Raw genomic sequence first — 15485 nt, 5'->3', positions numbered from 1 at the left:
GGTCATTTATCTTCCTTTTATTAAGTTGTATAAGCTGTCTGTAGATGTTGGAGATTAAACCTTTATCAGTGATAACATTTGCAAATATGTTCTCCCACACAGTGGGCTTTCTTGTTGTTTTGTTGATGGTTTCTTTTGCTGTAAAAAAGCTTTTTATTTTGATGTAGTCCCATTTGTTTATTTTCTCTTTAGCTTCCATTGCCCTAGGGGCAGTATCAGTGAAGAATTTCTTTTGGCATATGTCTGAGATTTTGCTGCCTGTGGATGCCTCTAGTATTTTTATGGTTTCCTGTCTTATGTTTAAGTCCTGTATCCATTTTGAGTTTATTTTTGTGTATGGTGTAAGTTGGTGATCTAGTTTCATTCTTTTGCAAGTATCTGTCCAATTTTCCCAACACCATTTATTGAAGAGACTGTCTTGACTCCATTGTATATTCGTGCCTCCTTTGTCAAATATTAACTGAACATAGTGATTTGGGTTGATATCTGGGTTCTCAATTCTATTCCATTGATCTATATGTCTGTTCTTGTGCCAGTACCAGGCTGTTTTGAGAACAGTGGCTTTGTAATATAGCTTGAAATCTGGTATTGAGATCCCTCCTACTTTACTCTTCTTTCTCAGGATTGCTGTGGCTATTTGGAGTCTTTTGTTGTTCCAAATGAACTTTTGAAGAGTTTTTTGTAGGTCAGTGAAATATGCCATTTGTATTTTAATGGGGAGTGCACTGAACCTATAGATTGCTTTGGGAAGTATGGACATTTTGATGATGTTGATTCTACCAATCCATGAACATGGTATGTTCTTCCATCTGTTTAAGTCTTCCTCTATCTCTTTTTTCAATGTCGTGTAGTTTTCCGTGTATAGGTCTTTTACCTCTTTAGTTAAGTTTATTCCAAGGTATCTTAATTTTTTTGATGCGATGATAAATGGGATTGCCTTTTTAGTCTCTGTTTCTGCAAGTTCACTGTTGGTGTATAGAAATGCCACAGATTTCTTGGGGTTAGTTTTGTATTGTGCTACATTGCCAAATTCATTTATTAAGTCAATTAGTTTTTTGACGGAGTCTTTTGGTTTTTTTATGTACAACATCATGTCATCTGCAAATAAGTATAACTTTACTTCTTCTTTTCCAATTTGGATGCCTTTTATTTCCTCTTTTTGTCTAATTGCAATGGCTAGTACTTCCAGTACTATGTCAAAGAGGAGTGGTGAGAGTGGGCATCCCTGTCTTGTTCCTGTTCTTAGAGGGAATGGTTGTAGTTTTTGCCCACTGAGTATGATGTATGCTGTGGGTTTATCATATATACCTTTTATTATGTTGAGGTATGATCCTTGTACTCCCACCTTGTTGAGAGTTTTTATCAGGAAAGGGTGTTGGATTTTATCAAATGCTTTTTCTGCATCAATTGATACGACTATATGATTTTTATCTTTCAATTTGTTTATGTGATGTATCATATTTATTGATTTTCAGATATTGTGCCATCCTTGCATTCCCAGAATAAATCCTACTTGGTCTTGGTGTATGATCTTTGTGATGTACTGCTGGAGCTGATTTGCTAGAATTTTGTTGAGGATTTTGGCATCTATGTTCATAAGGGATATTGGCCTGTAATTCTCTTTCATTGAGTTGTCTTTATCTGGTTTTGGTATTAGGGTGATGCTGGCTTCATAGAAGGAGTTTGGAAGTGTTCCTTCCTCTTAAATTTTTTGGAATAGTTTGAGGAGGATAGGTTTTAGTTGTTCCTTGAATGTTTGGTAAAACTCTCCTGTGAAGCCATCTGGCCCTGGGCTTTTGTTTGCTGGAAGCTTTTTGATGACTGTTTCAATTTCTTCCCAAGTCACTGGTCTATTGAGGTTTTTAGATTCTTCCTGATTGAATTTTGGAAGATTGTATTTTTCTAGGAATTTGTCCATTTCCTCCAGGTTGTCCAGTTTGTTGGAATAGAGTTGTTCATAATATTTTGTTACAATCCTTTGTATTTCGACGGGGTCTGTTGTTATTTCACCTCTTTCATTTCTGATTTTGTTTATTTGGGTCCTTTCTCTTTGTTTCTTGGTTAGCCTGGCTAGAGGTTCATCACTCTTGTTTATCCTTTCAAAGAACCAGCTCTTGGTTTTGTTGATCTTATGTATTGTTTCTTTGATCTCTATGTCGTTTATCTCTGCTCTAATTTTTGTTATTTCCTTTCTTCTGCTTACACTGGGGTTTTCTTGTTGCTCTTTTTCTAAATCTTTCAGTTGTAGAGTTAGATAATTTGTTACCATTTTTTCTTATTTTTTGCAATAGGTTTGTAGGGATATGAACTTCCCTCTCAAAACTTCTTTTGCTGTGTCCCATAGATTTTGGATTGTTGTGTTTTCATTGTCATTTATTTCCAGGATATTTTTAATTTCTTCCTTAATTTCTCTGGTAACCCAGTCTTGTTTAATAGCATGCTGTCTAATCTCCATGTGTTTGATTTATTTGGATTATTTTTATTGTAGTTAATTTCCAGTTTTATGCCACTGTGATCTGAGAAGATACTTGATATGATTTCTATCTTCTTAAATTTGAAGAGACTTTGCATATGTCCCAACATGTGGTCTATCTTTGAGAATGTCCCATGTGCACTTGAGAAGAATGTATATTCTGTGGCTTTGGGGTGGAATGTTCTGAAGATGTCGATTAATTCCATCTGGTCTAGTGAGTCATTTAGGATTGATATTTCTTTGCTGATTTTTTGTTTAGATGATTTGTCCAAAGGTGACAGTGGAGTATTAAAATCACCTGCTATGATTGTATTGCTATTTATATCTCCCTTAATGTCCTCCAGCAGTTTTTTTTTTAATGTATTTGGGTGCTCCTGTATTGGGTGCATATATGTTTACCAGGGTTATTTTTTCTTGTTGGTTTGCTCCCTTTAGTATTATGAAGTGGCCTTCATTATCTCTTGTTATGTCCTTCACTCTGAGATCTAATTTGTCACATATAAGTATTGCTACCCCAGCTTTTCTTTCATTTCCATTTGTCTGGAAAATCTTTTTCCATCCCTCCACCCTCAGTCTGTGTGCATCTTTTTTTCTGAAGTGGGTTTCTTGTAGACAACAGATATATGGGTCTTGTTTTCTTATGCAATCCGTTACCCTATGTCTTTTGATTGGAGCATTTAGTCCATTTACATTTAAAGTTATTATTGATATGTACTTATTTGTCACCATGTTTATGCTATACCCCTGTGTTCCTTCTTTGCTTTCTATTTCTTTAATTTTACAGTAGACCCTTTAGCATTTCTTGCATTGCTGGTTTGGTGGAGATAAATTCCCTTAGTCTGTTTTTGTCTGTGAAGCTCCTGAATTCACCTTCAGTTTTGATTGATAGCCTTGCTGGGTACAGTATTCTTGGATTCAGACCCTTCCTTTGCATGACTTTGTATATTTCATCCCATTACCTTCTGGCCTGATAAGTTTCTGTGAATAAATCAGTTGCTAGTCTGATGGGGGTTCCTTCATATGTAACTTTCTGTCTCTCTCTGGCTGCTTTTAAGATTCTTACTTTATTGTTGGTGTTTGCCAGTTTAATTATAATATGCCTTGGCATCGGTCTTCTGGGGTTCATTTTGCTTGGGACTCTGTGAGCATCTTGGATTTGTGTGGGGTTTTTTCTTCTCTATCTCAGGAAAGTTTTCTGTCATTATTTTTTGAAATACGTTTTCCATGTCTTCCTCAGTTTCCTTTCCTTCTGGAACTCTTATTACTCTAATATTGTTTTGTTTTTATTGTCCCAAAGTTCCCTTAGGCTCTCCTCCTGCTTTTTAATTTTTTTTTTTCTAGAAGCTGCTCTAATTGGGTATTTTTTCCCCCCATCTTGTCTTCTAGCTCACTGATGCGGTGCTCTGCTTCTTCTAGTCTGCTCTTGATGCTTTCTATTGAGTTCTTGATAGTAACGATGTCATTTTTCATTTCTTCTTGAGTCATCTTCATTTCCTCTTGGTTCTTCTTCATATCTCTTGGGTCTTACTCATATTGTCAAATTTGTCTTTCATTCTTTTATCTTATGATCATTACTCTGAATTCTTGCTCTGGTAGGTTGCTTGCCTTTAACTCGTTTACTTCCTTTTCTGGTGATGCCTGCTTTTCTTTCATTTGTGGGCTGTTTCTTTGTCTCACCATGGTCTCTCTTTGCAGGATGTCTAGTTATGTAGATCTCTCTCTCCTGCGTTGATTTAAAGGCACAAAATACAACACAACCAGGTACAACACACAAGGCACTGAACAGAAATGTATTTGTGATATTAATAACCTCCAATAAAGGTGACCACTAGGGAAAGGCAAATTGGGGGATAGGAGAGAAAGAGGAAGAGTAAAAAGAGAAGAGTGAGGGAGCAAAAGAAAAAGATAGGGAAAAGATAAAGATATATATATGGAGTGTCAAAATGAAATTGGGAGAAGAAAAGAAAGAAAGAGAGAGAGAGAGAGAGAGAGAGAGAGAGAGAGAGAGAGAGAGAGAGAGTAAGAGATAAAAGGGGAATAAACTATATATATGGGAAGAGAATTTCAATTGAACAACCACTAACCCCAACAAATGCTGGCAGCAGTACCTGGAGAATAATACAATCTACAACACCTCCTAATTTCCAGCAAAGGAAGGGAAAAAAGAAGTAAAAAACAAACAAAAAAACAAATAAAACAGAAACCAGTCAAATAAGAAAATTTCAAGCAACAACAACAAAAGAATAAGCAAAATACTCTCACTAAAAAGCATAAAAATACAATATAATCAACATTCCCCCAAACAGCATCAAAAGGACAGTGAGGAAAACAAATTTTTTTTTTTTTTGCTAGTTAATACAGCTCAGAGAGGGGTGTGAATGCACTTGGCACAGGGGATTGAAAATTAGATGTATAAGTAGGGTAGAAATTTTAGCAGGGGGGATACAGAAAGAGTAAGGAAAATCTAAAACAGGAAAGAGTTAAGATAAACAGGATAGCAAAACGGGGAAGGTTAGAAAGAGAGTGATGGTGTAAAGGTCGTGTTGAGATAGGGTTAAACAATGTTAAAGGAGAAATGAAAATAAAATGAAGAACACTAATTCCAATGTAAAATAAAGAGAAAATAAAATGGCACTTAAAAAAATTAAAATATTAGTAGTAAAAATGCTAATTTAATCTAAAAATGTAATACTTAAAAAGTTAAAAGCAAGTGAGGAAAAAATGAAAAAAAAATGTGTCTTATGTAAAAGATGCAAAAAATGAAAATAAAATAAAATAGAATAAAATAAAATAAAATAAAAAAATAATTAATTTAGCAAAAAAAGTGTGCAGTTGTGAAGGCCATTAATTTCTTCTGTTATTCTGTTTGGCACGCTTGTTTCTCAGTCCGGACAGTATTGCAGTTCCCTGCGTTCTGCTGCACCTCAGTGGCGATTCCTTAGTTTCTTGGTTTTTTATCAAATAAAACTAGTAATAAACACAGTTAGTTTGTACTCCAGACCCTAGGTGGCAGTGTTTTTGGATTGATGTCCCCGTCCTTTTGGCTGCTCTAGCCTTCTTTTTCTATGGCACTCAGTACTGGTGTTTTTTTTTGTTTTGTTTTGTTTTGCCTTGGAGCTGAATCCTGGATGATTTCTCCCCGCTCTGCTTCTCAGCTTCCAGAAAAGCAGTTCCCTTCTGCTGTCTCTTAGGGCCAGCCAATCTGGGTGATCTCTCTTTTGTAATCAGAAGCCAAGTGTTGCAGGGGAACCAGACTAGGTGCGTGATGGGCTAGTCTGTGCGCACTTACAAACAGACTGCTTTCCAACTCCTATGTTCTCCATCCATGTTGGATCAGAATGGGTTGCTCCCTAGAGAACCCCACTATTAGCAACCTTGGAGACCCCGTCCACTCTCTGGAATCACGCCAGACCCAACAGCAGGGGGATTTTGTGGACACAGATTTCCAAGGTCCCAGCGCGTGCTTTTGCCTCTGCCGCCATAGTGGCAGCAGCTTTTGCAGCTGCTGCTTTCGCTGTTGGGACACAGACACCCCACGTTATTCCCAGCAAAATACAGCCTTTCTGTGGAATCCGCATGTCCGCACCAGTCGGGGCCCCCACAGTTGTGGTTTTCTCAGGTCTCAGGTAAGATCCCCAGTTGCAGCACTGATGTGGTTGTGGGAGGCAGCACGTACAATTGTTTACGTGGCTGCCATATTCCAGGAAGTCCCCTACAGGTATTCATTTTATGCCCTTGTTTCTGTAGCATGATATGTCAGGCAGACCTCAGGCACAGATTGACTGTGTTGACATTTACCCTCCACCCCCTGTCTCCTCTCAGTCTCCCAATATGTTTCCTCATTGATACCTGAAAATCCACTGTTCATGATGCTTTAGTATAGACTTCCCCTCTCCATGTTCTTCTTTTAAAGTGAAAATATCCTCATTTAAAAGGCCCTTTAACTGAGCACTCCAGTTCTTTCTGTCCACCTTCTTAATAATGCTTTTATATACACCTCCTTGTAACAAAGGGGTCAGATGCATAGACTCCAACCCCTTGGAGTCATTCTAGCCCTGCCTCTCTTGCATCTTGCCTAGACTTTAATCTTTGTGGGTCTCAGGTCCTTACTCTCCCTCACTCACCACTGACCATGGAAAGCTCCTTAAGTGGTTTTATTTAAACCACTCAAAAGCTAAAGACTTCTCCCACCAACATATAAGTTACCTCTCAGAGCTTCAGGTTATATCCTTTTAGACTCAGCCCAGTGGTCCGGACTGCCAGATACTTGTCATTCAAAAGTAAAGTTCCATCTTCTGGTATAGCTGGGAGGATCTATGCTGTCTTGCCCATGGGACTAATACTATACCCTAAAAACCCCCATGCCCCACCCCAGCCCTTTTAACAGAAACATAATTTGCATGAATTCTGAGGACACACAGACCTTGCAGCATTCCTTTCCAATGTTTTCTATAGTCTCTACAAGCTCCGTGAGCCCTGATTTTACTTCTCCATGCCCAGTTTCCCACAACCCCAAAGGCTGCCGTGGACTTGGTACATATTTTCTTCTTTTTCTCTTTTATTCTCCTTACTCCTCATGTGGAGGATATATAGGGTGCTTTGACTTGGGGCTTAATTCCAACACTGCAATTCCTTGACAGCATTCCAGGAAATTAAGAGCCAAAGAAATCAGAGGCTTTGGTCTTTTGTAACATCATCTCCCCCATAAATATCCAGAAGTCAGGAAGATGGTAAAAGAAGAGTAAATACTTTTAAAAACAGGGAGATAATTCTTCTATGTCAGAACTAGGATGGTACTCTTAGTTTGCGAATGGAGAAGCAGGCTCAGACAGTGGAGGAAGTTGCCCAAGGTCATAAGTCAGTTCATAACAGAATTAGGACTTAGGGTTTCAACCTCCTGACTTTCTACTATTCTAGAATGTGATATTAACTCCAATTCTAGAGCGAAGTGTTAAACATTGGAATGCCAGGCCTTGGTTCCATTCAAGATCATTTCTATTGGAATTACCAACCACAACCTTCCCTCCCGAAGGGAACTGCAGATGGTGGATGCAAACCAAGTCATCTAGATAGCAAAAGATGCCTGCCATGTTTTCTAAATCTTTTTCCTGGAAACAAGGCACTCTCACAATCCAGGGTATCTTGTCACAGCTGTTTTCTTTCTTCCTCCCTCCCTCTTTGGAAATGTGCCCAACCCCTGGCAAGTCAGAGGCTTTTTGGCAGCTACTACCACTCCACTGTCAAGTGCATTAGAATGCTCTCACAGCCTCCTAGTTGTCAGGAGTGAATAGATGATAGCTTCTTGGGGAAGGGCCCAGAAAAGCCAGGGTTAATACCTACTGTGGGGACTGCTCTGGGCTTATTTATAGACCATGAATGGGAAAATGTACCCCAGAGATTGGCACAAGTCCTTCCATCACCTCAGCAGCTATTCTCACATCTGGAATATAAATGGCACCACGTTGTAGCTCTCTTTCTCAAGAACTAAAAATGTCCCTAGAAATGAGGATGACATCAGAATTCCATTTATGAAACCAATTGTCATTCAGCTCCTCTTATATCCCTGATTGTGCTGGCAATGGGATCTAAGGATCCCATTACCATTATGTGTAGTAACTGCTATACCTCTTTCTCAGAGCCTGAAGTAATTTAGTTTGTTTTCTAGTACTCAATATTTGCCTTTCTATCTTCCTCCACTCATATTAGTCGCTTTGTCTCCCAGGACAGACCAGTAGAGAGTACATGGTTGGAGATGAGTGTAAAACTTTGGAGTTATATAGAAACCAGGTTCAAATTTCTGGTCCACCACTTTGGGCAAGTTGCATAACCTTTCTGGACCTCAGTTTACCCATTTGAGAAATGAGAGGCTATATAACATCTAACTCACAGGATCATTATGAAGATTGAATCAAATAGAATTGATGAATGTTGCTGCCACAATTCCTCTAATAGAGGGGTGCTCTGTGATGGTAGGTTCCTTTCCCCCTCTGCCCTTTACCGATTCTATATGCCCAAGCACATCCTCCACATGCACACTCACATGCACTGCTGTCAGACTCAACCTGAATCTGCCCTAGTACATGAGCTACTCTTCCTCTCACTATTTATTTACCCACTCATCCAAGAAATATTTATTGAGCAAAATTAGAAGGTCAGTGGAGTTTATGTTTTATAGCCTTGTGTGTTGGAAAGAGCGAAAGTTTTGAAGTTCAGACATACCTGGATTTGAATCTTGGCTCTGTCACTTACTAGATGGTAATCTGGAATAAGTCACTTTACCACTTTGAGATTCAGATTTCTTATCTGTAATATTTGGGTAATAATTTGAACCTCACAGTCAATGCCATAACTCTCAAAAGGGCTAATAAACATAAAAGTGCTTTATAGCTCTTTTAAAAATAAACCACTTAGAGATAGAGATGTGTCTTATACCTATCTAAGTCCCTTACATATAGGCATACCTCATTTTACTGAGCTTCATTTTATTGCACTTCACAGATGTTGCACTTTTTACAAATTGAAGGCAAGATCCTCAGTGAGCAAAAATATTATGACTTGCTTTATTGTAATATTTATTTTATTGCAGTGCTCTGGAACCAAATCCACAGTATCTCTGAGGGGTGTCTATAGTTGATAGTGAATAGTATTTGTTGATACCAATATTATAATTCAATATTTATTTTTGAAATAAAGTAGTGGAAGCTTCTTCTACTTGAAAGGACCAGAATATCCAAAGCAGCCCGTATATAGGTATACCTAAACGTATGTCATTCTGCCTTTTGGCTGAGTTCTGCTAAAACCACTTGAAGTGTGGCTGACTCAGAAGCCTGTTTTGGCAATAACATTCAGATCATTTTCCACAGAGGCCATGATTCTCCAAGTAGAATCTAAATTGGTGTTGGTTTATAGTAGCAATTTTCAACCTTTTTCTTCTCATGGCATAGATAAAGTAATTACTAAAATTATGAGACACCAAAAATATTTTGTGCCCATCTGCCAAAACAATAAATAGGTACAGTTTTGATTTATTCACACTGGGCAGTTATTGTATTGGTTGTCACCTGTTTTATTTGACAATCCAAGGGAAAATAGGCCAGTGTCACTGACTAAATATTCAGGTATTACATGTTTTAAAAATTCTGGTGGCACACCAGGGTACCTGTTGTAGCACACAAGTTGAAAATCACTGATCTAGAAGGATTGTAGGGTACATTTAGAATAACTTATCGCCACTTGGTTGAATATCCCTGGAGCAGTTGGAAGGAATCTTAAACAAGACAATGGCTTCTGACCAGGTAAGAATAAACTGATATGTCTTTACCCATTATTTGAGTATTTCTTTGGTGATGGTATCAGTTAGCCATGTTTGATAACTGAGCCAGGTGTCAGAAGACCTGAATTCTGTTGCTAGGTTTCTGTATGTACTTGTGTGTGCTTGGTTCCAATCATTCTTCTTGTGTAAGCCTCAGTATCTTCATCTCGAAAATGGAAGCAGTGCTGTTTGGCTGCTTGGCTGTTCTGAGAACACAGATTTCACTTACTAATTGGGTCTGATTAGATATTTCATTGGTTTCTCCTCCTATTCCATGTTATTTTAAACACAACCACTACTCACGTTTCCTTTTAATAGGTAGGTTACAGAAAGGGATGAAAATTTAGAACTCTTTACATTGCTCTGAGAGGGGCAAGAAATTAGAGTTATTGGTGGTAACAAGGTTTTGACAATATGTAATTTAAATAACCAAGCTCTTCATGCCATCTAAGACTTCAAGTATTAGAGAATTTTGCAGACCTGTAGTTCTTACTTTGTAATTCCAGACAAAAATGTGAAGTTCTTTTTACCTTAGGTTATTCCCACAACAATATAAGAAGCTCCAAAATAATTCAGATACTGGCTTTGGATTTCTTCTTTACTAATTTTAGCCCCTTTCCTCCCCGTGTCTGGACTTACACAAGTATAACCTCTCCTTCCATTCCTCATCTGCCTCCGTCCTGGTGGTCATTAGCCAGGCTTCTCTAAAAGGGGCTGATATCTGGACTCAGCCTAAAGGGTATTCTCTCACAACAGGTAACTTGGACCGGAGTTCCAAGACACTAGAAACCTGCAAGAACATTGGTGGACACTGGAAGCCCCAGGGACCAGGAAACAAGCAAGTCAATGAAGTAAGAACTCTTTCTTAGTTCCTTGAGAACTTACCAGACCTCCAGGACCATTTATTTCCTCTAAGCTTTCCTTTGTCTAGACATATCACAAGTATTGGCGCTTCCAACATGTGTAATGGAAGCAATTTTTAAAATGGGATTTTGAGCTATTTTATGGCTACATCAAAGTTGAGAATGTTTATCTTTTTTTCCTGTGGTTAATTTTTTCTATCAGATAAATCAAGAACTTCTTATGACTTCCATGCAAGCTGCTCCTACCATTGTCTTTGGCTGCCTTTCCCATGACAGATAAAAGAAGTGTGAAATTTTAAACCCTGGATACTTCTTTGGTTTTCTTTTATTACATCCTCAAGGTTCATGATCATCTTCAGTATTAATTGGTGGCATATTTATGGGCATTCTCTTAGAGAAGATGTTTTATAAATGCAGATATAATAACAGGTACTTAAGAGTTCAGTTTTAGTAGACTTCTTTACCTCCATGTATATTTATGGCAACTTCTATAAGTGTAGCTTGCTTTTTAAAAAAATTCTTTATGTGTATTAAAAGTGTAGTTTTCTTGCTGTATCTGAGTGTATATGCATGCCTGCCCATATATGCCTATAAATGCACCTTTTGTCCATCGACATACCTGTAAGAGTACCTTTGCGGTACATGTATGGGTATCCCTGAATGTGACTGAAATGCTTTTTTCTAACTTAACTGTCTGCTTGTGTGTGCATGCTTATTTGTATGTGTGTTTTCCATCCTTTTGTCTGAGTGTATCTTGTGTATTTTGACACCTGAGCTTTTTTGTATGTGTTTGGAGCTATGTTCCTGTCTACTAACATCATTTAAAAAATATATTTTATTGATTTTTCACAGAGAGGAAGGGAGAGGGATAGAGAGCTAGAAATAATGATGAGAAAGAAATATCGACCAACTGCCTCCTGCCCCCCACCGGGGATGTGCTCCCAACCAATGTACATGCCCTTGACTGGAATCGAACCTGGGACCCTTTAGTCCGCAGACCGACTCTCCATCCACTGAGCCAAACTGGTTTCAGCCACCACTAACATTTTACTTGAGGGTTTGTACAGATGTGCTTATGTCAGCATGAGTCAGTCTATCTGGGAGCAAGTGTATTTGGACATATATGACTATAGCGCTATGGCTAAAGCTTGCCGAGCAATGACAGCTGCGAATTCAACCCCTAGTGGCTTAGCTTTTCCTATTACCAGACTTCCACTAGAATATTGCTGCTCAGAAGTAGCCTTCTAATTACAGCAATTCAGGCTTGTCTCATAACAGCCTAGAGACGCTTGGCCAGAGAGATATATCATGGAGTTGACAGTTTGTTTGTTTTTTATTTTAGTTTAGGAGTTGCAAAGTGATGCCCAGAAGAAAAGGTCTATGGCACTGGGCTTGCCTTCTTCTGTTCCATGCCATTGCTCAATTGTCAGCCTTCTCTTACTTGGTCCAGATTCAAGTTGATCCAATTCCTTCAAATAAAAGGGCAGTGACAGGGATGTCTGGGCACTTATTTCATTTATCAAGGTCTCTTTTTACTCAGAGAACAAATGATCAGCATTTTCCTAATCAGTAATTTGTGTATGCTCAAAAACAGCAATTATTGATAGTTATTTGTGATAAAGCCCTTTCCCTGGGGAAGCTAGCCTTTGAAAGGCCCCAAGAGGTGAAATACATGGAAGTGGTTCCCATAGGATAAAATATCCACACTTTATGGTTTTAGGGAAGTGATGGGTGTCATCAAGAAAACCGTGGGCAGGGGTGGGGGGTGCTCTATGGGATCCACAGGGCTTCAAATGTTTAAACAATAGTTTTTGAGGCCCTATTCAGCCCTTCATTCTCCTATGATAGTAAAATAATAGTAATAATAATGGTTTAGATCTCTTCGATACTTTACAAAATGTTTTCAAACCCAAAGTTTTGTTTCACCTCATGGCATCCCTGTCAATAAGTCTCACCCTCCTTTTGTACATAAAAACTCTGAGACTCAAACAGGGGATATGACTTATTTAAAGGTACCCTGCTGATAAATGATAGAGTCAAACATTCTGTATGACTTCAAATCAGGATATAGGACCTAGATTGATGCTCTGCCTGCCTTTCAGAACCTGAGAAAATCCATACAGGAGCAACATTATTTTTCAAGGGACTAACTCAAGATAAATTAAAAAGAAGTTTAGTGGTAAGTTGCAATATTCAAGACTTCTTACAGAGAGTGGAATTTGAAGGATGGTAAGGAAGTAAATAGGCAGAGCAGAGGGAAGTAACTGCATAAGATGTATGTGTTATGACCAGGCGTGAACCACTCTCTTGATCCCCTGGAAACAGTTCCAGCTGGACTTTTACTAACAATATCAGGAGTCCAAGGGAGCTACTCTTTACATGTATGCATACCTTATAGCTAAGAGAACACTTTGAAGCATATAGTGCCATTTAAATCCCACAGCTACCATGGGAAGACTGTTACCTCCATTTTTCAAATAATAAAATAAAACTGAGGGAAAAGAAAGGACTTCCCTGAGGTCAAAAATCAAGTTCATAACAGACTCAGGGTGGACCTTCTTGTGGCTACAAGCTCAGTTTCCTGATGTCTATTTTCACTTGGGAAAGATGGCAGGATATCTGCTGTAGGTCTTAAAGCATATAGACCTAGCCATATAAATGCTCTATAAGAGACACAACTCAGAACAAAAGAGTCACACAGAAAGTGAAATAATAGAATATACATGCAAATAGAAAAAAAAAGCTGGTGTGGCAATAATTACATCTGACAAAATAGACTTCAAAACAAAGGCAATAAAAGAGACTAAGAAGATCAATACATAATACTAAAGGGATCGATCCAACAAAAGGATAAAACTCTTGTAAACATATATGCACCCAATATAGGAGCAACTAGATATATGAAGAAAATGTTGGTGGACTTTAAGGGAGAGATCAATAGCAATACATTCATAATAGGTGATTTTAACACCCCACTGTCATCACTGGATAGATCTTCCAGACCAAAAAATAAAAATTAAAAAAATCAACAGCAATCTTAAATAACACACTAGAGCAGATGGATTTAATTGATATTTACTGAACATTGCATCACAAAGCAGTAGAATATACATTATTCTCAAGTGCAAATGGGATATTTTCAAAGACAGATCACATGTTAGGACACAAAGTAAGTCTTGAAAAATTCAAGAAGGTCGAAATCATATCAAGTATGGCATGAAACTAGAAAGCAACTACAGTAAAAACAAACAAAACAACCATAAAAATATTCAAACCGATGGAGGCTAAATAGCATGTTATTAAACAATAAATGGGTTAACAATGAGATTAGGAAGAAATAAAAATTACCTGGAAACAAATGAAAATGAGCACACAACAACCCTAAATCTGAGGGACACAGATAAAGCATTCCTGAGAGAGTAGTTCATAGCCTTACAGGACTGCCTCAATAAAGAAGAAAAATTATTAATAAACTATATAATCCTATAAATTAAAGAATTAGCAAACAAAAAAGCCCACAGTAAGTAGAAGGTAAGAAATACTGATTAGGATAGACATTAATGATATAGAGACTAAAAAAAAAGTACAAAAGACCAGTGAAACCAAGAGCTTGTTCTTTGAAAAGACAAACAAGTTGATGAATCTTTAGCCAGTTTCATCAAGAAACAAAGAAATGGGACCCAAATAAATAAAATCAGAAAAGAAGGAAGATAAGTAACAACTGACACCGCAAAAATACAAAGGATTGTAAGAAAACACTGAACAATTATAGTTGGAAGGCAAGTTGGGGGGGGGGGGCTGTAAGCGATCAACCGAAGGACTTGTATGCATACAAAACATAACCAATGGATATAAGACATGGGGGGGGGGGTGATAGGTGAAGGCATATGCAGGGGAGTAGGGGAGGCTGGAGGGAGGTCAAGGGGGAAAAAAGGAGACATATGTACTACTATTTGTAATGCTTAAAACAATATAAATAAATAAATAAATAAATAAATAAATAAATAAATAAATAGAAAACACTGAACAACTAACTATAGGTGAACAAATTGGACATCCTGGATTAATGAACTAATTCTTAAAAACATACAATCTTCCAAAACTCAATCAGGAAAAATCTGAAAATCTGAATAGTCCGATAACAACTAATGAAAATGAAGTAATACTTTAAAAATTCCCAGCAAACAAAAGTCTTGGGCAGAGTGGTTTCACAGGGGTGTTTTACCAAATAGTCAAATAAGAACTAAGATCTATAATCCTCAAACTATACCAAAAATTCCAAGAGGAAGAAATACTTCCAAGCTCTTTTCATGAGGCCAACATTATTTTCATTCAAATAATTAAAGACACCACAAAGAAAATTACAGGCCAATATCCCTGATGACCATAGATGCTAAAATCCTCAACAAAATATTAGTAAATTGGATCCAGCAATAGGTTAAAAACATCATATGCCATGACCAAGTGCGATTTATTCCAAGGATGTAAGGCTGGTACAGTATTTGCACATCAATAAACAAGATAAATCATGTGATACATAAACAGATTGAAAGACAAAAATCACATGTTCATATTACTAGATGCAGAAAAAAAATTGACCAAATCCAATACCCATTTTTGATAGAAACTCTCAACAAAGTGTAATAGAAGGGTCATAACTCAACATAATAAAGGTCATATATGAAAAAAAAAAAAAAAACTACAGTCAACAGTATAGTCAATGGGCGAAAATTAAAACCATTTTTCCTAAGAATCAGAACAAACCAGGGTTGTCTAATTTCACAACTCTTATTCAACATAGTACTGGAAGTCCTAGCCAAAGTGATGAGACAAGAAT

The 15485-nt window shown here is 37.6% G+C and overlaps 1 protein-coding gene across 2 annotated transcripts in view; it reads left to right on the top strand.

The window, feature by feature from the left end:
* ARHGEF9 (Cdc42 guanine nucleotide exchange factor 9) overlaps nucleotides 1-15485 on the top strand; it is a 314280-nt gene that overhangs the window by 84985 nt on the left and 213810 nt on the right. For both annotated transcript variants that reach the window (XM_045582383.1, XM_045582382.1), the window contains exon 3: nucleotides 10542-10636. In XM_045582383.1, coding sequence (XP_045438339.1) covers nucleotides 10542-10636 — 95 coding nt within the window. The remainder of the gene's footprint in view (nucleotides 1-10541; nucleotides 10637-15485) is intronic.

The sequence above is a fragment of the Pipistrellus kuhlii genome, unplaced genomic scaffold, assembly GCF_014108245.1.
Source record: "Pipistrellus kuhlii isolate mPipKuh1 unplaced genomic scaffold, mPipKuh1.p scaffold_m20_p_16, whole genome shotgun sequence".
Classification (NCBI taxonomy): domain Eukaryota; kingdom Metazoa; phylum Chordata; class Mammalia; order Chiroptera; family Vespertilionidae; genus Pipistrellus; species Pipistrellus kuhlii.
The sequence above is the reverse complement of the archived record's forward strand: the minus strand, read 5'-3'. Positions and strand labels throughout refer to the sequence as shown.